At 34.9% G+C, this 26,492-nt stretch overlaps 5 protein-coding genes across 5 annotated transcripts; all 5 read right to left on the bottom strand.

Annotated features, from left to right (window-relative positions):
• Positions 1 to 1,126: 1,126 nt before the first annotated feature.
• On the bottom strand, positions 1,127 to 2,264 carry LOC110697879 (monothiol glutaredoxin-S1-like). The gene has a single exon (XM_021875286.1). The coding sequence runs from the start codon at positions 2,167 to 2,169 to the stop codon at positions 1,846 to 1,848; it is 324 nt and encodes a 107-aa protein (XP_021730978.1). The 5' UTR covers positions 2,170 to 2,264; the 3' UTR covers positions 1,127 to 1,845.
• Positions 2,265 to 5,788: 3,524 nt separating this feature from the next.
• LOC110697878 (monothiol glutaredoxin-S1-like) lies at positions 5,789 to 6,711 on the bottom strand. Its single transcript, XM_021875285.1, has one exon. It carries the CDS (start codon positions 6,095 to 6,097, stop codon positions 5,789 to 5,791), a length of 309 nt encoding a protein of 102 aa, XP_021730977.1. The 5' UTR covers positions 6,098 to 6,711.
• Positions 6,712 to 11,071: 4,360 nt separating this feature from the next.
• On the bottom strand, positions 11,072 to 12,559 carry LOC110697877 (monothiol glutaredoxin-S1-like). The gene has a single exon (XM_021875284.1). The coding sequence runs from the start codon at positions 11,731 to 11,733 to the stop codon at positions 11,425 to 11,427; it is 309 nt and encodes a 102-aa protein (XP_021730976.1). The 5' UTR covers positions 11,734 to 12,559; the 3' UTR covers positions 11,072 to 11,424.
• A 3,084-nt stretch (positions 12,560 to 15,643) lies between these two features.
• LOC110697876 (monothiol glutaredoxin-S1-like) lies at positions 15,644 to 16,656 on the bottom strand. The gene has a single exon (XM_021875282.1). The coding sequence runs from the start codon at positions 16,356 to 16,358 to the stop codon at positions 16,050 to 16,052; it is 309 nt and encodes a 102-aa protein (XP_021730974.1). The 5' UTR covers positions 16,359 to 16,656; the 3' UTR covers positions 15,644 to 16,049.
• A 3,076-nt stretch (positions 16,657 to 19,732) lies between these two features.
• Positions 19,733 to 20,529, bottom strand: LOC110697875 (monothiol glutaredoxin-S1-like). Its single transcript, XM_021875281.1, has one exon. It carries the CDS (start codon positions 20,392 to 20,394, stop codon positions 20,086 to 20,088), a length of 309 nt encoding a protein of 102 aa, XP_021730973.1. The 5' UTR covers positions 20,395 to 20,529; the 3' UTR covers positions 19,733 to 20,085.
• Positions 20,530 to 26,492: the final 5,963 nt, after the last annotated feature.

Raw genomic sequence — 26,492 nt, 5'->3', positions numbered from 1 at the left:
GATTCTAGTGTATTTATAAAAGTTATTGAGTTTGAATTGAACTTTATTTAACGAATTTGATTTTCTTACTGATTTATTCAAACTTATTTTTACTGAATACTACTATGTTTCTTTCCCTTTAAAAAAAAAAAAAAAAAAAAAAAAATAATCTACTACTATGTTTCTTAAGGTGAAGAAAACAGGGCCTAAATCTTCACTAAATTTCGTAATGCAAAAAAAAAAAAAAAAATTATGTTTTAGTGCAAACTTTCCTTGACCTAGCAGACGAGATTTACCAATTCTCGGTGGTATAAATATCTGGCTACCTCCGATTAGAGGCAAACTTGTTAATCTTTGTCTGATTTTTATGAAGAGCTATTATCTGTCAGTTTATTTATCTGTCCAATTGGAGGTTAAATAAGTTTGAATTTTTTTGTGATAAACTGTCTTGCCAACTTTATGAAGTAGGGCTGCTCTTTACTTCCTTCTCCCCTTACTGTATACAGAGTGATTTGTAGAATTCTCAAACTTAATTTTAGTGCCCTTTAAATGTCTGCCTAAATGTTGAGTTTCTTAAGATGGAATTGCACCAAATATAATGTAATTATTCTGTAAGAAGTATATCAGTGTTGTGATTTGAAAGAAGCAACAGTATTGTGCTAGCTCGTTTTGAGATCTGTAGTGTTCTAGCATCATATTAAATCTTCACTGAGCTTCAGGTCATTGTAAAAATCATATTATATGTCATGCATGTTATGTCACAAATATTCCAATTATGATACACATTATTAACTATTACTCTCTTCTTCTAAATTAAATGTTTGTGCATGTCTTAATGGCAAAATGTTATGCTTGGTTTGCACCCTAGGCTGTTCATTACTCTACTATCTCCTTTCGTTTCGTGACTTTTTAAGCTCATAAACTGTTGGGACTTGGGATTGCTACAATTTTTTGGCATTTACCTGAGGATCAAGGGAATCAACTCCTTATCAAAATCGTTGACAATTTTGATTGGACATGCCTGTATAAGTTGAATAAAATTAGTGTTACTGCAAGTACAGATGGAACATCAGCTTTGGGTCGTCTATTTTTCATAAACTTCAATAAGAGAAAGAAGATCACTATCTATCTAGTTCTGAGTGGTAGCTTTAAATATTTCAAAGAACCCAAACAAAACTGCACCTGGACAAATTAGAGAACAAAGAAGGGTAGGAAATACAAATACAGAGAATGGAAATTCCAAAGTAACAATAGAATTTTACATGATAGAGACTAATGGAAAATTTTGTTTCTTCCATTGATTGGAGCTCAGAATTCCTCTGCGCCAGTCAGTCTCTTATTCTATATTTTGCCTTTGAACATATTTTGGAAAAACAAGACTAATTTCTTGTACCTTTGATCATTGTTTTATGGGCCTTTCTGTTCTTTTACTGCTCTGGCTGGGGGATTCTCCTCCCGGCCCTGTTTTTGTTGTTCAGATTTGGTTGTTAATATTCTATAGTGTGATAAAAGGGATATCTTTGTTTATTTTTAGGATGTGGCAACCTGGCAGAAGAAAGGGCGGAGAGGGGGGGGGGGGGGGTGGAGCCAATAGTAAAATTAAGCACAGTATTTCAGCAATTCAGCATTTGCCTTTTCAAACTGGACAAAATCATCATTATAATTGTCTATGAATAAGCTGTTGTCTGGTGGTTCAATGGTCACCTTAGCTCATTATGCTAATTCTTACTATTACTCGCTTTCCTTTTCCTTATCCTCTTTTTAAGTCTATATGCTAGGTAAGATTTAAAAAAAGTCAAAAAACAGGTTTAAGAAAGGAAATCAAAAATTACTTATCCTCTCTTAATCCTAAAATTGCTTGAATTATTAATTGGTTCTGTTCCAAATCCATATAGCACCTGCATCCATTAACATGGGTACGAGTTTGCCTTGGACTTGGAGGCTTATGACGTCATTAGCCCCTCCTATGAGCTTTTGGCCTATGAACACAGCTGGTACTCCTGGCTTACACCCTAGCTTTTGTAATGCTCGATCTATTTCCTTTCCATTTGGAAGTTCATCCAGCTCATATACTGTTGGGTTTGCTCCGTAGCTGGTTATCAGTTGTTTCATGGAATGACTCATGCAGCATGAGCTCTTGCTGAAGATGACCACTGGTTTGTCTTCCACTAAACGGTTTACTGTATCCATGATGCAGTTACCACAGCTATGATTTGATGAGAAGGAGAGGTTTTGGCAAGAATAGTGATTCAAAATATTGGTCTTTTGTTTTCTCTGTTTGAAAGACAAATGGTTCTTTGCATGTATACCAAACTATTGAAGTAAAGGCCTCTATTTATAGAGTGCTAGTCTAGCATTCCTAAGAGTTATCTGAGAAAGAATATTGTGCGGAGCAAAGTAGTCCCTTTCTATTCTTGGTTAAATCCATCACTGGTAGATGATGACAATTTTCTTCTTTTTAAGAGTTTTAACCCTACCTTGCATTGTATAGCAACTTGTATAATAGGGCATTTTATTTAAGTAGTATGCCCTGTCGCACAAGGACACATGACGGTCTTGGTTTGTCTAATAAATGCCAGTACCTTAGTATCAGCAGCAACCACTAATTGGAGTGACAGTTTATAGGCAATGACAAACACCTAACCTCTATTAAATTTAACTTCAGAACAACTTTTCGTTTCTTTAATTTATCACTAATTTTCTCCTAGGAAAGCTTATCATTGTTCATTTGTGTGTCATTGTTCTTTTTTCCCTCTGCAGGAGAAGGGAAATTATTAGTCAAGGAATGGGACAAACTAGGAATGTAATGCAGGTCAAGGATAATTTAAATTAGTCTGTCTTAAACTCTTATAGACATTCTTCTGAATAACCTTTTAACCATTTTTATTGTTCAGTTAGTCTGCCTTATGCCTGTTAAGATCTTTATAGACTCCATGCTGCGTCTAAAATTTTACTACTAAGCCAATAATTAAGAGCTTCAAGTAAATCATATAGAAAGCTTTGTTGATGTCGAAAAAAAAATTTGCACACATTGAGGATAGTGGAGTTTTTTTTTGTGTGAATTTATTAGCAGTCAGTTTAAGCAATACATCTGCATAGAAGACAAAATAAATTATACTAAAACTGATCTAGATGTGGTAGATACTTGCATGTAATAATTTACTTAATTGGTTTTTTGGTTTTAGATATTCTTGATCTGTGTTGATAGCTTCACATTAATGCAGATATAACCGAGATTCCATCACTTTTTTTTTTTTTCTTTTTTGTTACAGATGTGCCTCATACTAGAGAGTTCGTGAAAAAAAATCCCTTGCTCAACATTCTTCTGTCTAATACCTGTGTAACCAGCTCAATGTATGCCCAAGGGTCAAAAAAATTTCCCCACTTTCTGTGACAAGCTAGGGGCAACTGACCTCTTCATTTATAAGAGATAGGTATCCTTCTATTTCTGAGATTCCCTGCGCTTCCTTTACATTTTTATTTATTTATGTATTTATTTTCTTTCACTTTTTGGATAAATGAATTAGAAAACAATTTGGCTATAACATTTCTCTGCATTCAATTTTTGCTCAACAAAAAAGTCTCTTGCATTTGGACTGTAAAGTAGAGAAACAAATTTGTCATGTCTTCTTTTTATTAGTCCATATTTTAAAGATTTTTTTGGTTGATTTCTGGAAGGAATAATTAAATTTTCTCAAAATCTGTAGCATGCAGAATTCATCTTGATTTCACTTTTATCTTACTTTCTATTGTTTATATGAAACTTTACAATTCAGAGTTGTAAACAAACTTGAATTTGCATTGTAGGAAAGTAACTTAACTGCCCTTTTGGTAGGCAGCAAAAAATTGTGGAATTGGTAATGGGATCACTTGTAATTTTGCATTGGGTAATCCTAATACATAACAACGCCCTAAGTATGTGTTTTTCCTTGAACTTCATAATTACTCAATAAGTCAATACCACCTCTACATGAAAATGAGTAATGATCAAAATCATGATGAAAAACATTTGGGGGTCGAGTTGCATTACCGTAGACATTAGAACGGATCTTTATTTTCATAAATACACAAACTTCTCGTCATCACCGTAATGTCCTTAAAATGTGGTAGCTGTCGGCTGTATTGTAGATCCAACCTTGTATTCATAACATTTCATTGCCGAACTAGCCTTGTATCAAATGTCATTTACTACACCATATGCTAGTTGCACTTAGAAATTATTAAGTGTGTAACAATGTTGAACTACTTATTATATGTATCGAAGTAATTAATCTTGGTAATAATGTAGGTTAGATTGCGATCATGGCGGTTGTGATTGCACCCATTGCGGTAATGTCTATGCATCACTAAAGCATACTTGATTTTGGTGTAAAGGATTCCTCTTAATGTACACAATTTTCCAACATATTGGCTGTACAGATCTGTTTTTGATTTGTATTAGTCTTATTGATTCGTTACAAGTCAATACTCAATATATAACAGTCCTGACCCTGTACCTTCACTTGAATAGATCACAATTCATCATTCTTTTCCTTCTCCATTCTCTTCTAAGATTTCTACCTTAGATAGAACAAGAGAAAGAATAACTTAGCTAGTAGCCTCCATGTTTGCATCTCTCCCCTAGAACTCTACTCTTTGCAATTTTCAATATTGTTGCTGCCCTATTTACTAATAACAAGTCTATATTTAGTCAAATACTGCAATTATAAGTATATAAGGTGCAATAAAAAGAAAGAGCTGCAAATCCTGTATCTTGCTGTTATTACAATGCATGCCATTTTGGCTTGGATTAACAAATTGGAAATATTTCACTAAATCATAGTTATCTAAATGCTTCTAACATGGTTCAAAACGATCTGACACAAGATATGAACTACTTACTGAACACTTAATTTTTAGCATGCTTCTACTATCCATTATTCTATATATCGGAGTCAAGGCTTTGCTCATTGATATATGATCAAATTGTGAGGCTATGAATCATGAAATAAATATTTTGGATGACCATCACAGTTCACAGCCATGGAGTAGCGATCACTGGATGATAAGGACTTAACTAATTAAACTAGAATATTTGGAACAGACCTGGATACTGGATACTTAATATGGGTTGTGTAAGTATATTCTGTGTGATTTTTTCACCTTTTATTTGAGTGATAATTGTAAGTTCTATATATTATTGCAGCTTCTTTTTTCTGTTTCCTTCGTCTATTGTCTTTGCCATTATGAATTGCTCAAAACAAGTTTCTTTGTTTTGATGCTTAAGGTGCAGTGATATTAGACCTGTTTTGGTGGCCTGGGAAATTCTTTTTCCCCAAACTATGATCCTTTACAAGTAGCTTTCAGCAAAACATGTAATTGTGTAATAAATGGAATTATTTTTTTCTTGTCCAGGTAAAACATCATATGAAGACCCTTTAAGGGATTGAACATCCATCTTTGCGGTACCATATTACATAAGAGGGATGAAGGTAAATTTGTTGGTTAATGGTTTATATTAGACTTCTAGCTGAAAACTAGTTTTAAATGTTATAAAATTTGGCTCATTGAGCATCATGAAAAAGGAGGATTCAAACAAAGGAGTTGTACATGTACAAATGACTTTTTCTAAAGCTTTGGAAGTGTTGATAACATATATTACATTATAAATTATAATCATGATCTACAAAACTAGTTCCAGACCTGATTTGAGAGGGCTGAATTAGATACAGGATTAAGAGAGTCTTTATAATGTAGAGAGCGGGTAAATAAAGGAAGGGGGGGGGGGGGGGGCGGGGGAGAAAGAAAAGGTTTCAAATCTGATGCATCATCAAACCCAAATGGCCTTGGCTTCCATTAGCATTGGCACCAGTCTTCCTTGAACTTGAAGGCTGATGACTTCTTTAGCTCCACCAACATACTTCTGCCCGATAAAGACCGCAGGCACACGAGGTACTTGCCCAAGTTTTTGCAATGCAGTATCAACTTCATGTCCCTGTGGAGTTTCATCGAGCTCATAAACTGTTCCATTTGCTCCATAGTTGCTGATAAGCTGTTTCATTGAGTGGGACATACAACATGAAGTCCTGCTGCATATCACCACTGGCTTTCCTTCTACTAAGTGCTGAATTACTTCCATATATAAAGACTTAAACAATATTGGGTTTCTTCTTTTGTTTTGATTTGGTGGAAGAGTTATGATGAGAAGCCTGAGACGATGTTATATCTTTTGAAACTTGTGAAAAGGCTATTGGTTTTGTGCTGAGATTTCTGAGTTGCTACACCCTTGTCTTTATACTGCTCGGGCGACTAGTAAAATTCCTTACGTAGCTACCTCTGACTAAAAGGATAATAAGGAATTATCCTGAAATAATCTTTCCTATTTCTCAATGTTGACGCCTCAAGATCACAATGGGAGACTATGCTCAACATTTTTTTTTTTTAAATTTTTTTTTGGCGAAGTCATATCTCAGAAATATCTTACTGTAGAAACCCAAAAGTTTTGCTTCGGACCTAAGTACCTTCTCAAATCTCTTCCATATCTCTTTATAACAAGCTACATATAATCTAAGTACAATCCTATGAAAATGAGAGGAAGAAATAAAGAAATGGGTGATTTTATTCATTGAGAAAGTGACTAACTGCAAGACAGCTTATTCAAAATTATTACAGTCATCATTTTTTAATGATCTGGTCAAGTTGATAGAACATATAGAAAAATGAATGAATTTTTTTTTTAGATAGAATTTTAATTTCATTTAAAACTATGTATAACAGTCACATTGTCCTAATTTCTCATATATAAGGTTTCACCTTTCACCGCAAGTACACTAAAATACCTTTTTGAATAGCTGCTTTTTTTCATCACATATCTAGCAATCCATTTAAGTGGGGTTATGTTTGAAAATTTGTGCGTAATCAATTGTTATTTAGCATATGTAACATCTGTTTTTGATTGTCTCAAAATTCATATGTAACTATGAAATCTAGACTTGAGGCAGTTATAGTTTTTACATACAGTTACAGGCTATAAGCAAGAGTGACACATAGGTTTTTAGATTAATTCATTTATTTGAAGTTATGCTATTTTCATTATTTGATTATATCTGGTCTTTTTTAACAGCCACAAGTCTCACATGTATGGTGTTCTTATGCTACCACGCTGTATAATTAAAACGCATTTAATGATACTTAAGTCATATGTTTCCCTACCTTTTAAAAAGCATGAGAAAACACTTATGAATAGTGTGAGAATAATTATATCCTTAAAATGTTTGTTTACCTATGCCCCTATTAATATGATTAATTGTGTTTAACTTCTCCTTGTGTGATTTAATGATTTAATTCTTACATATAGTTTTTGGACCATTATACCCTCTACAATGTTTATATACTTATTTGCCTTCATTAAAGTTAATTGCTTTTTTTTTTTAAAGAAAAAAAAAACCTCTTAAGAATTGGCGAACATTTGTACCCCTAAAAATATTTGTTTACATATTTTCCTTATTACGTTGCCAACAACTGAAAGAACTCTCCGAAATCGGCTAAATATGGTGCGCGTTAGCCACCCTAGTCTTTCAAAAATTATCATTTGCTCAACTTCATATTATTACATATCAATTTTTTTCCTTCTGCCAATAAACCAATGTTTAGTCAAGTAGCTGATTGCTCCTCACATATTATAATGCAATCTGATATATGTATAAATTTACTGTTCCTTTCTGGTTATTCGTTTCTATTCATTCTCAAAATAGTTCAAATTGTTGCAGTATACAGGATTTGCTTCAAAAAGTGACCAAGAATCTAAAGGATTATTTCTATTGCTTCACAAGAGACCAGAAAATCTAAAGGTGGCCGTACTAAAAGTGGAAATTCATGTGGTCCAAAAGGCATTTGGTATGTAATTACTATTAGCATTGTACAAATTCGGGAGTAATTGCCTTATTTGTTATTCTCTCATGTATGGGCAGGATTACAATATGCTTTTTTCTCTTTTTGTCTGCAACTTTTCCACCACCTTTGGCTATGGAGGAGCCAGGTATGTTTATAAACGGTATGAGTATGAGGTTCAACAGGGTGTTCATTTAGGCCATTATAAAAGCCATATATATGTGGATATAAGTGTCGAGTATGACCGTATGAGTATATATACAAGTGTCTATTATGTAATGTATTAAGCATATCCAAGTGTCTATTATGTTATATATTAAGCATATTAACATTGTCATATAATTGGACTAGGGTGCGGGGTATAATATGCTTGAAACATATTCTAATAATAAATACACATTTTAAGTTCACATACTTGCTATATGTTATGTTATTCCCATCTCCACCCTATTCATATGCTACTTTAAATTTCCTTCACATTTTATGTTGTAGATGCTTTGAAATGCATGGTCTGAAAGTGCGTGGAAAACAAGTGAATTTTAAAACGAAATAGAGTAAAGTCCACAAAATTTCAATATGTATTTTCTTTTGTTATTCAGTTTAGCTTCCTTGTTTTTTTTGTTTTGACCTTATGTTTGGTAGGTTTTCTTTAGTGGTGATTTGATTTTTGTTGCTTTTATAGTTTCTTGTTGATTTGACTGTAGACCCCACCTTATAACCTTACTGCAAATCTTGTTAAAAAAAAACCAGAGATTTGTAAAATGTTTTTGGATGGGTCCATCTGCAATGTTGAAGCTTAAGCTTGCGTTTCTTAAGGATAAGGACAAGTAAACTGAATAGTCCTAGGAAGTAAGTTAGATGAGGACAATCCCAACAAGTCGAATGGTTTATTCCCTTATCATGGCACCAAAAGAAATCTTTATCAAAAATGCGTATGGCTTAATAAAACCTGAAATGACTACTGCATTTACCTACCGACCTTAATTTGTATTATTCTTTAAGAGGTTCAGATTCAATAATTGTTGACATTAGGAAAAGGTTGGAATAGGAACATAATCCATAGAATAATCATGCTTAGTCACTTCAGGAATCTGATTTTGGAAGATTTTTCTCAATGTTCCTTGTCATGTACGGATGTACGTTACATGATGTAAAGAATTCAGTTTAATGCTAATTTGTGTTTCTCCATGCTTGACGTAAATTCAGATTGAACTTATTTTGAAGGCTATGGAATTTGGGACTCACAACATTTCGAAGAGTTATAATTTTCAGCACTATACAATTAAAATGGTGGGTAGTATAGTTTCTTCATTATGCAAATATTGACTATGAATATTGACAATAATGCACCTTTTACATGGGTTGTAACTAAAAAAAAAAAAAAGACAAAAGGGAAAAAAGAGCAAGAAAAGGAGGGAAAAAAAAAAGATCCCTGAGTTTATTGCAAATCTAAAAATAAAAATTAGATTTTGAATATCTTGTAGATTCATGATTGTATTAACACAATCAGCTTTCCAGGATGCTAAGGGCCATATTAGTCTAGGGACAACTACCCTCTTAACAAGTAAGTATTTTGCAGGAAGGGAATATGCTTCTTCAGATTGATTTATTTGATGGTACATTTATACGGACGGAAAGCAACAGTCCATCATGCAACAGATTCTAATCTTTTCTCATCCATGAAGCCAGGATGCAAGGTCAGTTCTTGGCATCACATAGATTTTATTTTATGCTCTCTTATAAGATATCTATTAATGTTTGCAACTTGCTATAATTGATGATGTTGGATTATGTGTGCTTTAGCTAACTTTCCTGATGCCCAAAGGAGAAAGTTCCTGTAGATTAAATCAAAACCTGAGAAAATAATATTATCTCAATGTTAACATGATGGTATAATGATATTTTCCTCTTAAATATTCTATGTGCAAGTGTGCAACTGCATGCCACAAAATTGTGACTTACTGCAAATTATATTCTTAAGTCTGATGTGGCAACTTGATGTACTGTGAAGGAAATCATTCCGTTTTGCATCTTTGTTGGTGGTTTCTTTTCCTTTTTTAATCTGAGGTTCGTCATTCATTTGATCCTCACTCTTTACCAAAGCTTATTAGATTTTATCGAACGCTTTGGATTGTAGCTAGCTTGTCTTTTATGATCATAACCTCATTTTGGCTTTTCATACTCATCTACAGATTATTTGCATTCTGCCTACATTAATTTGGATCAGGAATTCAGGATACATGTCAAGACTTAGGTAGGTGACTCTGGAAAATACACATGTTTTTGGTTGCAACTGGAATATCATGCGTCATTAATTGTAATGTCACTGTCTTATACAAAGTATAATGTTTGCTTACATAGTGTAGAAATAGAATTTATAATTAAAGTTTTATTAATAAACAGGAATTTTAGAAATTCAATTACCAAAGAAAAGAAGCTTTTTTCTTTTTTTTAAACATATACGAAAACTTTTAACTGCTCTGGAGTGACTAGCTCTTCAAAAAGATTTATGACTAGAATTTTGATGCTCAGAAAAGTCAGAAGTAACAAGAGAAACAATGTTACATTGAATTGTAGAAAAGTTTTCGTTTTAAATGTTGTAGGTAGGTCCTTTCATCAAAATCACTGAAAGACTAATATGGAAATGCAATAAATAAAACAATATCCATCCCCCCCCCCCCCAGATTAACCCTCTGAAAACCATTTTTGGTTAACATGGAATACTGGTGTCTTAGTCATGTACAAAAAGCCTGGTGTTTGGCTGAACATTAGTCTAATTTTAACTTAAGGCAAGTCCTTCATAATTTCTACACCACTTCACCTGAAAATATTCTGTTCCAAAGATGAGGTTCCTATTAAATTGACTAAATACCTACTAAGTATCTCTGTATGTAGAAGCAGTCGAGTCAGGATAGCATAACATTTGTATTTCTACTGTTAATATATTATCAGATAAAGAAGTAGAACCAAAAGGCTTTAATACGAAGAGTAACAATCCTAATAAAAAAACAGAAATATAACTTAAAAATATTTTTTACAAGCACTTAGGGAATCCAGTTATTTGTGTACATGAATAATCATCATTTACACTTAAAAAATAACTTCAAATATTGATTTTTCTACTCTTGGTGCTCCAAGGTAGTTATTGCTTCATCCATGTTTAGTATATTTGCAAGACTATTCTCTAGTGTCATTTTTATGTATATTTGTCTCCAAACTGGGACTGCTCCACTATAATATTTTGTACAACTCAAAAGTTTGACATATGATGCTGGATATTTATGATCAACTGAGGCAATGTGAAATATTACATTAATGTGGAAGGTTTAAAGAAGTTTTTGTGAAAATAGATACTCATTACTTGAATATTTTGATTACACCACGTAATGTAGCCAGCTGCTTACACTAGGGGCTAATGTATATACCCTTCCATCTAATCATTAAAAAGATAGATAGAAGGGGATCAAAACGAAGAATATACATCCCTAGTTACAATTTAAAATTAAAGCAACAACCAAAAAAAAAAACTGAAAATTATGGATTTATAGTTTTCTTGCTAGATGTAAGTTCTTTTTTCTAAACCCATAAAGCTCCTGCCTCCTTAAGCATTGGCACAAGTCTTCCTTGAACCTGCAGACTAATAATTTCTTTAGCTCCACCAACTAATTTTTGTCCTATAAAAACAGCAGGTACACTTGGCTTAACCCCTAGTCTTTGGAGAGCTTTATCTACCTCTTGTCCATTGGACATGTTATCCAGTTCATAGATTGTTGCATTTGCTCCATAGCTGCTTATGAGTTGCATCACTGAGTGGCTTATGCAACAAGAACTCTTTGTAAAGATTACCAAAGGCTTTTCTTCAACCAATCTGTTCACTACATCCATTGCTTGTAAATTACCAAGAATTTTGTAACCTTAGGTTTTGGGAGGTGAAAATGGCTCTTTTGTTGTTGTTGTTGTTGTTGTTGTTGTGTTTTTTTATTTTTCTTTGTGAAATTGCTGGAATTAAAAAAGAACCTGGTAGATGAAGACTGAATGTAGTATTGTGAGAAGGATTCACAGTTGGATGTCTTGCTTTTGTTGTAAGTAAGAGCTATCATTCCATCTATTTATAGTTCAACTAGGTCACTTCATTATACCTTTTTTTAAACTTATTTGATAAAGTGGTTAAAAGTTGTGGAAGAAATGGTGCTCGATGAGATTCCTTTTATTCCAAAACTCGTTTCTGCTGAGTACCTAGTTATTTCTGGAGTTCTGTAGAAAATGAGATATGCCGACGTTCCTAGATGGAATCTTCAGTTTTGGAGCTGCTGATAGTAGAAACAAATTGATGCTCAAAGGTGTCAAATAGAATATAAGAGGGTTCTATTTTATTTTTTTTTATTTTTTTTCAGTAAAGATTGGAAAAATTCAATATGTTGATTGACCGTACATGATGTAGAACCATGTCTGGGTTCAAAGTATGATGAACTTTTTTACATCGCAAGACAAGATTCTCCATTAGCGAGAGCTGCTATTATTGGATAAGGCATCAAGGACTAGTAATGAGCTTTAACTTTGGATTGTTTTCTTAGATATAAGTGGGCATGTTGAATTGCAAACATTGTTGTCATGGTTTGTTAAATAGCACTTTCTCCTGCTGAAATATAATCCATAGTATCATTCGGATACAGTGTATTATTACTTTGTGTTCATTAGTTAACATAATTCGGGACTAATGTAGTTATAAATTTCAGAGTAGCCACAGGATTTTATTTTCTTTGAACACTCAAGGGCAGCGGTCAATGTCTGTTGAAAAGGAAGAGCAACCGTAGTTTAATAAAAAATGTGAGCTGAAAGAACTTCACTAGTCCTTCAGGAATCTAATTACTGTACAGTCTGTTTTGAACTTGAAGTGTTTGTTTATTTTACTTCCATGACATACTGCATTTAAAATTTATTATTGAAGATAATCACATTTTGCATAAAAAAATCTATTGTCATTATAAAACATAGTCTCTTAATGCTGAAAAACATGTAATGCAAGGCAGAAACTTTTATTAGACAAGGATTTCATGAGTCTATTGTGTAAACTGACTGTCAATTTAGTTTATTCTGGATCATGTAGGACAGGGTGCGAAAGTGTATATGGTGCACTGGGGGAAGTAATAAGGGATGCAAGCTAAAGGTTGATTATTCACAGTACATAAATGTGTTGAATAAGGTTCTCTTGCCTTTATATTTGTCGATTTCTGCCTCTTCTTTGCAATACATAACGTGGAGCTCTATATGCACATACATTGCAGCTGTACAAGTTGAATTGTACTTGGGTACATAGCATAAAGGAGTGATTGTGATAACCTTGTTAACCAAGAACCCTCTGTTTATGTAATTGGGATTAGATACTATCACTTTCTAACACAATAGAAAAAATCTTCGCAGTCACTCATTAATGAGTGAAATTTTCACAGGAAGAAGGGGCTGTAACCTTTTCTGATCAGTCATAATTATCCTGATTTTCCATGATAATATTCTATATACTTAGCAATTAATATTCTTCAATATCATTTTGCATTCATAATGGTGTCACTATATAAAAAAATCTATGTTACTATGCTAAGGGTTAAAGGATAGGATTGTTGGTGGTTAAGAGAAACTAAAAAACAAATGTGAATATTGAAAAGTTTTCTGTTCATTGATTGTCTATTATGCCACGACAGCCAAGAGTATGAAGGATTCAAGCAGCTATTCTTTTGCTTTAGGTGGAAACGGGGTGGAAAATTCATAACCTTGGCATTGAGGTATGAATTCTAGCATCTTAATTGATTCCTGACAGCTTTTCATTAAAAAAAAAAAAAAAAAAAAAAAAAAAGGTTCCATTCATATTCTTTTGATAAGCAGAATTTCAGAAACAATATAACCTCTGGTTTCAAAAGACAGCCCTACGAGAAGCCAATGGCCAATTCAGTTGGCAACCTTTCTATAAGGATCTAGGGCAATCTACCCTTATCAATGAACTGAGGCCTGAAGGGATAAATACATGCTTGTGTCAGAGGAATAAAATCAGCTGTACTTCAAGTACATCTGGAATATCAGCTTTGGGTCACTTCCCTCCCTTATTTGTTATTTGTCGTAAACTACAATGCAGGTAAGAGATTGCTGCTCTGATATCTAAAATCAGTTACGTACCCTGAGATTCCTCCTTTTCCTTTCTTTCACTTTGTTTTCTGAATGAGAAAAATGTTATTATTTTATGTTATCTAGATAGTTTTATACAGTGCATGAGGCAACTTGATATAGCTAGTCGTGTTTCCTTGACATGCCTCAAATTCCAATAGTCGTGTTTCCTTGACATGCCTCAAATTCCAATAGTCAATTTCCTGGTTTTTCACCACTTGATCTTCTGACCTTCCTAGGTGTTGGTTTGGAGGATTATATAGGTCCACTTCTTTAGAATATTGTTTAGATTTGGTTGATTTATAAATTTGGAAGGTGTTGCTACTGGACTGTGCTGATTACGTACCTCTCTTCTATAATTAAATATGCTTGATTATACAAGATAAATTGATTCTTGAGTACATTACAAGTGAACCGTGAATTACACTGACATAATATTGTTTTAACTGACCTCCGCAATTTAGATGGTGGACCAAGATTCACAATGAGCACTATGCACCCAAAGAACACAAAAGATTGTAAAGAACATGACATTATGATAAAAGAGCATGAAATATGATTTCTGTTTGTAGCTAAAATAGTAAATGAGTATATATATGCTGTTCTTCTATCACAATGACACGTTCTTTAACATATGCACATTTGCACTTTGGGCGCAAAATGAGGAATGTGTGCTCTTGCTATAGTAGACATAACTTCCCAAACCTGTTTTCTGGTGGACATAAGTTTTTTGTTTAATATAAAAGACATTAATATTTTCTCTGTATAATTCATACAGTATTGTTCTATATTAGTTTTTTCTCAATATAATGATCACAATGATGAACCTTGGAAATTTCCACTATATCTCTCTCAAGTCCCTCCTTATTTACTTCCATCACTGCATTGTCTCAAGTCCCAAGCATGCGCTGTTTTGAATTTTTACACTATTAATTTATTAACTTAGACTATATATTTCACAAATATATAAAAATTTAATAATTATATGTAAACTATTGTTGGATTGATTTCAATGTATATTTTCAAAAATACGAGTATAATTTTTCTATCATATTATAGTAATGTATATGTACAAAAATAAATAGTCAAAGGTGTGGTTTGACAAAGTTGAAAAGTCAAAACATTGCATCTATTGTAAAATTGAGGTACATCTTAATAATGTCATGTTCTCTTTACCTTATTTTTGCTATAATCATTTATTTTTATTGAAATTAGATTATTTTTGCTAAATGTGAACTATTTTTTACTGAACTTACATTAGTTTTACTTATTAAAACTTATTTTTACTGATCTCTATTATATTTATTCTTAAAAGTTACTAATTTTTACTAATTATAATGAATTTTTTTTTTATTAAACTTAACTCATTTTTATTGAAATGAAATTATTTTTATAGAATTTATATTAGTTTTACCAAATATTATTTAAATAAGATGTAGAGAATAGGGCCTTAATGCAGATTGTGAAAGTTTTGATGCTAAGAAATACTCATCTTTGATCTTAAATTTCCCAATATATTCTTAAAGAAACCTTCTCATATCAGTAGCTTTGATATTTGATTTATGGTTAAAGTAAAGTATTGTTTTAAGATCTATTTTTTTTGCTTTTATTTCAATGTAGGCTATTCGTGCTCTTGGTGCTTTAATTTTATACAGCTATGTCCTTGTATAGACTTTTGCTCCAAACTTGATCAGGTATTACTGCTCTACTGGTCTGTAATTTTGTATGACGACTGAATTTGATCATATTTATGTCTTTATGATGAATTTATAAATAACTAAAATCACACTAGATAATACATAATTCTGGGGGTTATACAAGTGTTTATGGGAATTGATACTTCAATTACTCGAAATTTATTTACACAACAAAATGTAGGCTGCTGCTTACACTAGTAGTTATGTATGAAAAGTAAAACACCCTTCCCTCCTATTCAGAAAAATGTAGATGAAAGGGAATCAAAATGAAGAATCTAGATCCTTTTAAGTTGAACATCTGAAAATTTTGATATTATAGTTTTCTTGCTACACATAAACTAGTTTATTCTAAACCCATAAAGCTCCTGCCTCCTTCAGCATTGGCACAAGTCTTCCTTGAACTTGCAGGCTAATAATCTCATTAGCTCCACCAACTAACTTCTGGCCTATGAAAATAGCTGGAACACTTGGCCTTAGCCCTAGTCTTTGGAGTGCTTTTTCAACTTCTTGCCCATTGGACATGTTGTCTAGCTCATATATTGTTGTGTTTGCTCCATAACCGCTTATGAGTTGCATTACTGAGTGGCTTATGCAGCAAGAACTCTTGGTGAAGATTACCAAAGGCTTCTGTTCCACTAATTTGTTCACAGCATCCATTGCTTGTTAGGTAGAGTATTTGTAATTTTAGCTTTTGGGAAGTGTGAAGGACTTTTTTTCTTTCTTTGTGAAGCTTCTTGATAAAAAAAAACAAGCAGACTCTAGGGATTGAATGTGATGTTGTGATCAAGTTTTAGGATTAGAATTCTTGCTTCTGCGGTGAATAAAAATGAGCTACTAGACCATCTATTTATAGGCTAACTTGGTTATAGTGGATGTTACTTTTTCTCTGATTACATACTCAAAAGTTGTGGATGAAATCGTACTCAGTAGTAATCTTTTTTATTCTTTAATATCTCCTTTCTCAATGTTGACAATGACCGTGGTCTTCTATCTCTTTGAGAAGGAATCTTCTTTTTGTTATCGAACTAACAGTGCTTACTTTTTTCTATTGAAGAACTTGAGCTGATGATGATAGAAACTACTTGATGCTAAACGGGATCACATATAATATAATGAGGGTTTTAATATCCTTTTCATAAATCACTATGGTAATTAACCATACATAGTGCAAAATTTTTATGGACTCTTACTATCTGCACTACACCTACGAGCTTCCACAAAAGCAATAATCAGGGATTGTGAACTCAATGATTTTACTATTTTGCCTATTTCTCTTTATTATTATAGGGCCTATTGAATTGCAATTATAGACCTTCCTAATTTATTAATATGCATTCTCTTCTACAGAAATTCATTACATAAAAATAAAAAAAAATAAAAAAAAAAATGTATCAGCCTTCTAGTGAATCGAACAGTTTTAGTGAAATGGGATGGAAAACCGTTTTTAACTTGCAAAATTAAAGTGCAGAGGGAATGGCTCAACAATTTGTCTGTGTCTTTGGCATGAAGTTTTTTACCAGCAAGCTTCCTGGCTGCAGATCATTGACCTGTTATCACAGTCTGCACAAATTTCAATTGCTTGCCAAAAGTGCAATTAGCATGAAATAGAGTTGCATACTTGCCTGATTGCATCTCTTTTGGATTCATAGGGTGCTTAGTAAAGGAGAAATGATAATTCAAAACAGAAACAACTAAAACTCTTATATTTTAGTGTCAAATTGAGTCTTTAAACTAGTTGTAAATGTTATTCTATTTTCATGTTAAAAAATCTAAAACAGTCTAAGTGCAACAGTCGATGTGTCTTGTCAAGGAATTGTGAACTTGATTCTTTTGAGAATGCAGGATGAAAGTACCGCATAAGCTCTTCCAAAATCTTATTATCATGTATGACGTTCAAAACGATATATTGCATTCTTTATGTGTGGCACATAACATATACTGTTGTTTTTTTTAAAGCTAACTACATTTAATAATGCTAAACAAAATTCTTTGCTAGTTTTTTTTTTCTTGTTTGAATGTTAAAGAAAATGTTATGCTTTTGTCAATGTGCAGGGTAGAAACAATTTATTAAAATAAGGATATAATGAGGATGTAGTGTGAAAGGAATGTCACCCATAGGTTATTCTAGATCATGCTGGACAATTCACAAAAGAGTATGAGGCACGGTGCAGAAAGAAACAAAGGGATGCAAGGTCAGGTTCTCTTGGCATCCTATTATCGTTTGTACAATAAATGATGCGGTGCTGCTTTTGGCAGAAATGATATCAGCAGGACAACTTGAATTGTACTTGGGTACGTACTATTAACGAGTGATTGAGATAGCTTCGTATATCTTGACCTCTCTTTTGATATGAGTGTAATTGGGATTATAAACTATCAATTTCTCACACTATGGAATTTATATATTCTGTCATAGGATTATGGGGCTGCAATCTTTAATTTATCTGAAATCTGATTATATCTTCACTTTTTCTGATCTATCATCATATATATGCCATCCATAATGGTGTCATGATAAAAAAAAATCAATGTAATTTTTTTTAATTTTTTTGAAATATGTCTCCAGGGTTAAAGGGTAGCATGACTGTTTAAATGTTAAATTCAAAAGATCAAATTCAAATTGATTGGTTCATTACATAGTATATTTATGTGCTCTTTTGTCAGCCACGTACATGTGAAATTCATACAGCTATGCTTCTGGTGGTTGAGATGTGGAAAATTCATAGCCTTAGCATTAAGGTCTGCAGACTGGCTTCTTATTTGATTCCCGTCAGCTTTATCTTAATAGAAAGTTTCCATTCTGGTTTTACAATACCATATTCTATTGTTAAGAAGAGTTTTGGAAGAAGATGATCTCTGATTTTAAAAGGTAGCCCTACAAGGCTACGAGAAGCCAATGGACAACTTTCTGGAAGAATCTTGGAAAATCTTCCCTGATCAAGAAACTTGGGGGGGGGGGGGGGAAGGACATGCCTATGTCAGAGGAATAATCAGCGGTACTTCAAGTACATCTGGAATATCTGATTTGAGTCTGATGTCTAAAATCAGTTATGTACATTGAACATCTACCTTTTCTTTTCAGTTTTTCAGAAGTAGTGCTGTTTATGTTATCCTTATCAGATTTATGCATTGACTTAAGGTTACTTGACATAGCTACTCGTGTTTTGTTGACATGCCTTAATAGTTAATATTCCTAGTTTTTCATCATTTAGTTATATGATAGTACTTGTGCCTAGTTTGCAGGATTATAAAGTCCATACTCTAGGAATATAATTTAGTTTATTTAAAATTTGATTAAAGTGTTTCTACTGGACTTGCAAATTACATACCGCCCTCTAAGTAAACTTGCTTGATTGTACAATTTCTGATAAATATTATTGAGTATGATACAGGTGTAGCATGAATTGCATTGTACTATCTGACAGTCTGCTCTCAAACATATAAAAAAAATCATATGAATCCATATATAAAGGGTCACAATATGTTGCTCTTCCTAGATTTCCTATCTTATTTTCTGGTGGAAATTTCCTTGCATGTATTCATCAATGACTTGGTAGTATTGTGTATCACAATTATCAAAATGGGCTATCCTAGATTCACTTATGAATTTGTTGGATTGCTCTCCTTCCTTGTTTGATTCTTCAAGGGCAAGGTCTCAACTATCAAGTCATAAGCATCAAAGTCATTGATTGTAATTTTACGTAATTCTCTTATTCAATGTGGTTTGTGACATTTAAGGTTTATTAGAAAACTTACCATAGGTCATCCGGTTCTAGATTTATCCTTTTAGAGGCCATCTCACTTCACTAGCTTTGATACAAAATGACATGTTTTGGCTTATGTATAGTAGATGTTGGTGCTTTAGAACCTGCGTAATTTTGTTAGGAATATTTCTAATGTTGCAGGCTTGTTTCCTTTTCTTTATCTCTTGTACTCTGGGTGCTTCAAGTTTTAATGTCTGTTTGCAGATTATTATTTTCTAGACCATGTTTTGGTGCCATCTTGTAGTCATTTTTGGCTCCCAACTGTGGTCTACTTTTCACTGCTCTACTACTGTTAATATATCATGGAAACTCAGCTAACTGAAGATGCTGAAGTTTATAAAAAAATAAAAATAAAAGTAAAAAAATATATAAAGGGAACAATAATAATACATCAATGTGAAGGATTTGTAGTAATTTAGTGGAATACATACTTCATTAGTTGATCTTCAAAAACATTATACAATATATGATTCATGTAAACACCTATTCATCCAATTATGTAAAAGATGGATGAAGGAATTAAAAAGAAGCTAGTTCTTTCTTAGTTACAAGTTTTGAAATTATAGTAGTATCTAAAAGACAAATTTAGAATAGTGGAATTTTACGTAATCAATGTTATTCTAAACCCATAAAGCTCCTGCCTCCTTGAGCATTGGCACAAGTCTTCCTTGAACCTGCAGGCTAATAATCTCTTTAGCTCCACCAACTAACTTTTGGCCTATGAAAACAGCAGGAACACTTGGCCGAAGCCCTAGTCTTTGAAGCGCTTTATCTACTTCTTGCCCATTGGACATGTTATCCAGTTCATAGACTTCTGCATTTGCTCCATAACTACTGATGAGCTGCATCACTGAGTGGCTTATGCAACAAGAGCTTTTGGTATAGATTACCAAAGGCTTCTGTTCCACCAATCGGTTTACAACATCCATTGCTTGTAAATTAGCTAGAATATTTGCTGTTCTAGATTTTGAGAGGATGGAAGGGCTGTATTCAGAATACAAAGTACAAAAAAGACTGAGGCAGATGAGGAATGAATGTGGTATTGTGTTCAGGTTCAAAGAATGGATTTCTTGCTTATGGTGTGAGCAAATTAGAACTATCATGCCATCTATTTATAGCCCAACATGGTCAGTGCATGATACCTCTTTTTCTGATTATATTCTCATAAGTCATGCAAGAAATGAGACTATGGGAATCCTTTTATTCTAGAATTCTCTGCTCTCAGTGTTGACAATGACCACGGTTCTACTAAACACCTATTTTTCTAGAGTTCTACAGAAGCAAATAGATACGTTGAAATTTTTAAGAAGGAATCTCTATTCTGTTACCGGACTATCAGTGTTTATATCTTTTCTACTGAAGAACTTGAAGGAGTTGCTGATGGTAGCAACATCTTGATGCTCCTTAGAATTGTTCTGTGTCTAAATCTTTGTTACAATTTCCTGACCAGAAAGCTGGTTGGCTGCAGAATGACCTGATGGAATATAATGTACCAATTTTCACCTATCTGCCAAAAGTACAGGAAACATAGCATGAATGATCTCGGGACACTTGCTTAATTGAACTATGTTGAGTTCATATGGTGCTTGGTAAAGGATAAATGATGAATTCTAGGGAATCAAGTAGCTCCTTAATGTATTTGAAGTTGGAACTAATGATTTTAATCTGTCTTTTTTGAGTTGATTTTTAATCTTCTGTTTGTGTATATTCAGGATAGCAAACTTTTTAACAGTCAATTCATGGAAGTAAATTTTCATGGCAAGGAAGTGTTAACAATGCGCAATGAAAGCACTGCGTAAGTTCTTCATCCAAATATTTTGTCTCGTCTCTTCTGTATTAAAAGCGAAGTGTTTACATTTTGTCACATAAGCTAATAAAATTTCACACAAGAGTTGCTGTCATAACAGTCAGGTAATGACATTTTCTTTTTTAAATGTTGAAAACATGTCAAGATTTCATCATATGCAGATTAAGAACATTAGTCTTATATAATTAAAATCTCCTGATATTACTGTGATTAACAAATGACTGAATTAAACATTGTCAACGGCTGACTGGGCTGCAACTTTTTCTTCGCTTGAAGTCCTAATTACATCTTGATTAATCATTACCATGATTATAATTTTAGACCTTGCAATCAACATGCTTCAGTATCTATCAGCATCTATTTTGGTAAGCCTGTATACTAGGGTTAAGGGTAGCATGACTAGAAACTTTGCTTAATCTGTGAATTCATCAGTAAACGCGTTACATGTCTGGAAGAACTTCCTATGACACAATTTGTTTACTTGTACATTGCATCAGTGCCTTTGAAACTGGGACCAAACTGAAACACAGATTTGTGTGTGTCTCTGAGCCATACAAGAATAAATGGTACTTTTTTTGTAGTAATGGTACATCTGTTGTTTTACCATGTACTTCTGTTTAATGCCTTTCCTTTGGCTCCCATAAATCACTAGCTAGGATATCTTCAAAGAAAAATTTCCACAACTCATATTCACCTTATTTTCACTTATCTCAGGAAAAACAAGTTTAAAGTCAAGATAAATAAGTTCTGCATGTTCAATATACAATTAAAATAAGCTCTGACAAAGTAATAAGTTTTGATAGGTTATACTTTCAGATAAGATCATATAAGGTGAATAGAACCTACCCTAATCCTATCAAAACAAGACTTTGGGAGGGTGGTGGTGGTGAGGTGGTCAACGGGTAAAGGTGGTTGTTGACAATTTTTTTTTGAAAATCAGGATCTTTTAACAAAAAATAAAAATTATAAGGTGGTTTGTGACAAAATTTGTGTTTTATAAGGTGATTTGTGACATATTTTCCTACATAGTATGAATTGTTAAAACTAAAGATGTATTGTTTCATATATGCATGTATCACTATTGATAGATTTGAATCAACATTAGGGTTTTGGATTGAAAAAAAAAAAAGCAAAGAAGTTTAAATTTTAGATATATTTAAAAAATATCTTTAATTGGAGTTTTGATTAACAAAAGTATGGATTGAAGTATTTAAAATGAGTTTTAATGAGGTAAAATGGATGTAATTAGGGTTAAATAGTTTTGTTGGATGTGAACATGCAATGTTGGAATCCGTTAAAAGGTAGTGATATTAAAACAAATCAAAGTATGGCTTTTTTTTTTTTTTTTTTTGAGGGGAATCAAAGTACGATAGTCATTTACAAAGTTTAATGTCAGGTAATTATTTGCAAAAGTTAAAACTATAAAGTTAGTTTAACAAAAATTTCTAAAGGATGAAATGAGATTTAATGAGAAAATTAAGGGTTCTACGACTTCTACCTAATATAGCTGGGATGTTAATAAGAAGTTTTACGGTTCAAGTTAAAAAATTAGCTAATGAAATCTGTTGGCAAGTTAAGCAGTTACCCTGAGTTTTTGGTAGTTAAAGTTAGAAGGTGGACCTAGACTACACAAAGTCAGTAAAGTTTCATATTTCACTCAATCTAGAAAAAAATCTACAAAAGTGGCACTAAATCTAGAAAAAAATCTACAAAAGTGGCCAAGGTTTTGCTACTTGTGCAAAGAATTTTAGCATATATATCTAGTAGCACAGAATTGCACGCTTTTTGTATAATGTTTAGCATAGATCTTTACCTTCATTCGGAAAAAAAGTGTTTAGGTCCAATTTGCTCCAATTGGGCCGATCCACAAATGATTCAATTACAAAGCCCAAAAGAAGGTTCAACTCTCCTAATACATGCTAAGTCAGTCAAAGGCCCGGTCAACATGGCAAGCTCATTTAACCTCAAGGCCCAATTTATCCATTTGAGTAAGGTATAAAAGCCTTGACTTCTCTCTCTCCATTCATTCACTTCAAGCATCAAGCATTAACTCTCTTGCATAGCTTTCTCTCTCTAAACATTGTATTGACTTTGGCATCGGAGGGGCCTTCCTCGGCACAACCTTCGAGGTCAGTTTACGTGTGTTCGCTGTGCAGGAAACCCTCGTCCCAGTCATCACCTGGGTCGAGTCCAGTCTTCATCCCACTGGAAAGGTCCAGACGAAAGACCCATTGTTATCACACGAAACAATTTGGCGCTGTCTGTGGGGAAGACATTCAAAAACAAGCCAAAAATCCACCATCTTAACAACATGGCTAAGTGCGGAAAGAGTGCCAAGAGCACCAAAAGGAATGGTCCTTCTTCCTCGAAGAAAATCCCAATTCCATCTTCACCCTCGAAGAAGGGACCACCTTCTTCATCATCTTCCGAGGTTACCTCATCGCGGAATGTTGCCTCGGACAGGTCACCTCGCAACACGGGTCAGCCGTCCAACTCTTGGCGACCGAGCCAGTCAAACGCTAGGAGTCCAACTCCTAGCCGCCATTCCCAATCTCGTCCAATGGGGACGCCCCAAACGGATTCCACTTCGGAGGAAATGGCAAGAGCCCTCGCCACCTTCTTGGACTTCATGAAGGCTCAAGCGAATCATCATCTCCCACCTCCTGCTCCCTCGGTGCATACTGACACCATCAACCAAGGCACCTGAGAAGGAGAATCGCGCCTTAGGGAACCGCTCCTTACCCTACACCTTCGCTTCACCCACCCTTAGGGAACTGCGCCTTACCCTGCACCATCCCAACCGAGGACGAAAACCACTTCTACCTCTCTAAGAGGGGGAAGCGAGGTCCCATCGGCTGGTACAAGAGGAAAGTCGTGATGGTCCCCACCAGTTCCCTATTCCAGAGCTAGATTTTGGAAGAGCATGTGCCGATGGTCAAAATTCCGGCACACATCACATATGATGGTATTCGGATCCGAAGGACCACATCGCCTCTTACGAGGGGCACATGTACCTGAACCCCAGGTCCGAAGCGACCTGGTGCAAATACTTCCCAACCACTCTGAATGGTGTTGCACAAGCGTGGATCACTAAAGGAGTGAAGGAAGGTTCGATAACTGGTTGGAAGGACCATTCCAACAAGTTCAAAGGCAAGTTTGCCAAAACTGCAGAGACAAAACAACCGCGAAACTGATGAGTCTACAACAAGAGGAGGACGAAAGCCTCCGAGACTATCTGACTCACTTCAGCTACGAGTCGTCCAGAATCACAAGTCTGAACCAAGGGCTAGCCGTTTTCGCGCTACGGAACGAGCTGCAAGCTGGAAAGTTCCTCGACTTCATGGTCATGCACACCCCACAGACCCTGGAGGAACTCTTGATGCTTCAAATAAGTACATCCGAGCTGAAGAGTGGAACAAAACCAAGTCCCAATCTTAAAATGGGACTGGTAAGGCAAAAGGACAACAGTCCGAAGGTCGGGCCAGAGGAAAGGGAAGGCAAAAGCCTCAGAACCGTCCTCGGCAACTAAGCCAAAAATGAAAAAACCCCATTCGTATGGAAATACGAATCTTACACTCCTCTCGCTCTTCCGCGTGCTAAAGTTTACAGCATAACGAAGAACGAGGAGAAGTGGAAGAAGCCGAGGCCACTTCCATTGTGGCATCAAAATAAAAATAAAGACCGATGGTGTGAGTTCCATGAGTCTCCTGGACATCAAACTGAGGACTATATATAGCTGAGAGATTAGATCGAGGATATGGTGCGAAAGGGCTACCTAAAAAAATATCTCGCGGATCGCCGCGAAGACAAAAAAACCGAGGAAAACTCTCGACTGCAACTGGTCTTCAACCGGAAAAAAGACAAGCCGACAGATAAAGCGCATCCTAACATCCATGTCATTTCTCGGGGGACGAGCTCCCGAAATGCTCGAAAGCGCCACTTGAGGGGTCTGACCCATCAAGTCAACCATGCCTCCATCCGAGGTCCACAATCTCCGGTGCCGAATATTACGTTCACAGTTGAAGACTGCCAAGGGGTGGCATACCCCCATGATGATCTGCTAGTAATCATCACGGGGATCGCTAACCGCAACGTCTGGCGAACCCTCATCAACGGTGGCAGCGGAGCAAACATCCTGTTTCGGGATGCTTTCAACCAGCTGGAGCTGCAGTCTAAGGACCTAAGTCCAGTACCCTACCCGGTATTTGGACTTAACGGTTCTGCGACATATTCGGATGGGAAAATCACACTTCCCGTCACCATCGACAGAGATCGAGCAGTCGGAACGTGATGGATGAGTTTTTGGTCATGGATGCTCCATTTGTTTATAATGTGATCATGGGGAGACCCATGATCCATCAGATTCAAGGAGTGGTCTCCACGCACCATCAAATGATGATATATGTTTCTAACGAGGGCCACTCCAAAAGAATTCAGGGAAGCTAAGAGGCTGCCCGAAAATGCAACTCCTCAAGCCATCCAAAGAGCGTCGTGAGGACAAGGATGATGAGGAAAAAGAAAAGGAGAGAAACCAAAGCACCAAGAAGCAGAAAGGCTTAAGTGCTTCGGCCCAAAGGACCCTTGCCCAAGAAAAATCTAAGGGAAGAGGAAAGGTTGGCTCCTCATCCGAACCAAAGGATTCGGAAAGCCAGCCGAAGTTTGGGACGCCTGCCGACATCGACAACAGACCAGATTGTGAAGAGTTCGGTTCCAAAGCAATGGAGCTGGACCAGCAAACTGAGTCAATTGAGTTGACCGAAGGAGACCTAGAAAAATGTGTCAGCATCGGGCTCGGACTCAATTCGAACATCCGAGTTGAACTTATCCAACTTCTTCGGGACAACAGAGAAGTGTTCGCTTTCTCAGCAACAGACATGTCTGGGATTGATCTGAACCTCATCTCCCACAAGCTAAACGTCGACCCCACCTGTCGACCGGTTAAGCAGAAGAAGCGGAATTATTCCGCTAATAAGAACCGAGACATCGCAGCCAAAGTAAAAAAACTTCAGAATGCAGGTTTCGTCGAACCCTGTTAATATTCGGAATTGCTTGCCAACGTAGTGATGGTTCAGAAGGAAAATGACACCAGGAGAATGTGCGTTGACTTCACGAACCTAAATAGGGCCTGTCCAAAGGACTTTTATCCCTTGTCGAGGATCGATCAGCTAGTCGACTCGACAAGTGGCCATGCTCTACTTAGTTTCATGGACGCATTCTCGG

Source organism: Chenopodium quinoa, unplaced genomic scaffold (genome assembly GCF_001683475.1).
Source record: "Chenopodium quinoa cultivar QQ74 unplaced genomic scaffold, ASM168347v1, whole genome shotgun sequence".
In the NCBI taxonomy this organism is placed as follows: domain Eukaryota; kingdom Viridiplantae; phylum Streptophyta; class Magnoliopsida; order Caryophyllales; family Amaranthaceae; genus Chenopodium; species Chenopodium quinoa.
Note: the sequence above shows the minus strand (reverse complement) of the source record. Positions and strands in the feature narration are given on the sequence as shown.

Excerpts from the sequence above, each read along its gene's own strand:
- LOC110697879 (XM_021875286.1), bottom strand. The coding sequence starts at position 2,169 with ATGGATACAGTAAACCGTTTAGTGGAAGACAAACCAGTGGTCATCTTC.
- LOC110697878 (XM_021875285.1), bottom strand. The coding sequence starts at position 6,097 with ATGGAAGTAATTCAGCACTTAGTAGAAGGAAAGCCAGTGGTGATATGC.
- LOC110697877 (XM_021875284.1), bottom strand. The coding sequence starts at position 11,733 with ATGGATGTAGTGAACAGATTGGTTGAAGAAAAGCCTTTGGTAATCTTT.
- LOC110697876 (XM_021875282.1), bottom strand. The coding sequence starts at position 16,358 with ATGGATGCTGTGAACAAATTAGTGGAACAGAAGCCTTTGGTAATCTTC.
- LOC110697875 (XM_021875281.1), bottom strand. The coding sequence starts at position 20,394 with ATGGATGTTGTAAACCGATTGGTGGAACAGAAGCCTTTGGTAATCTAT.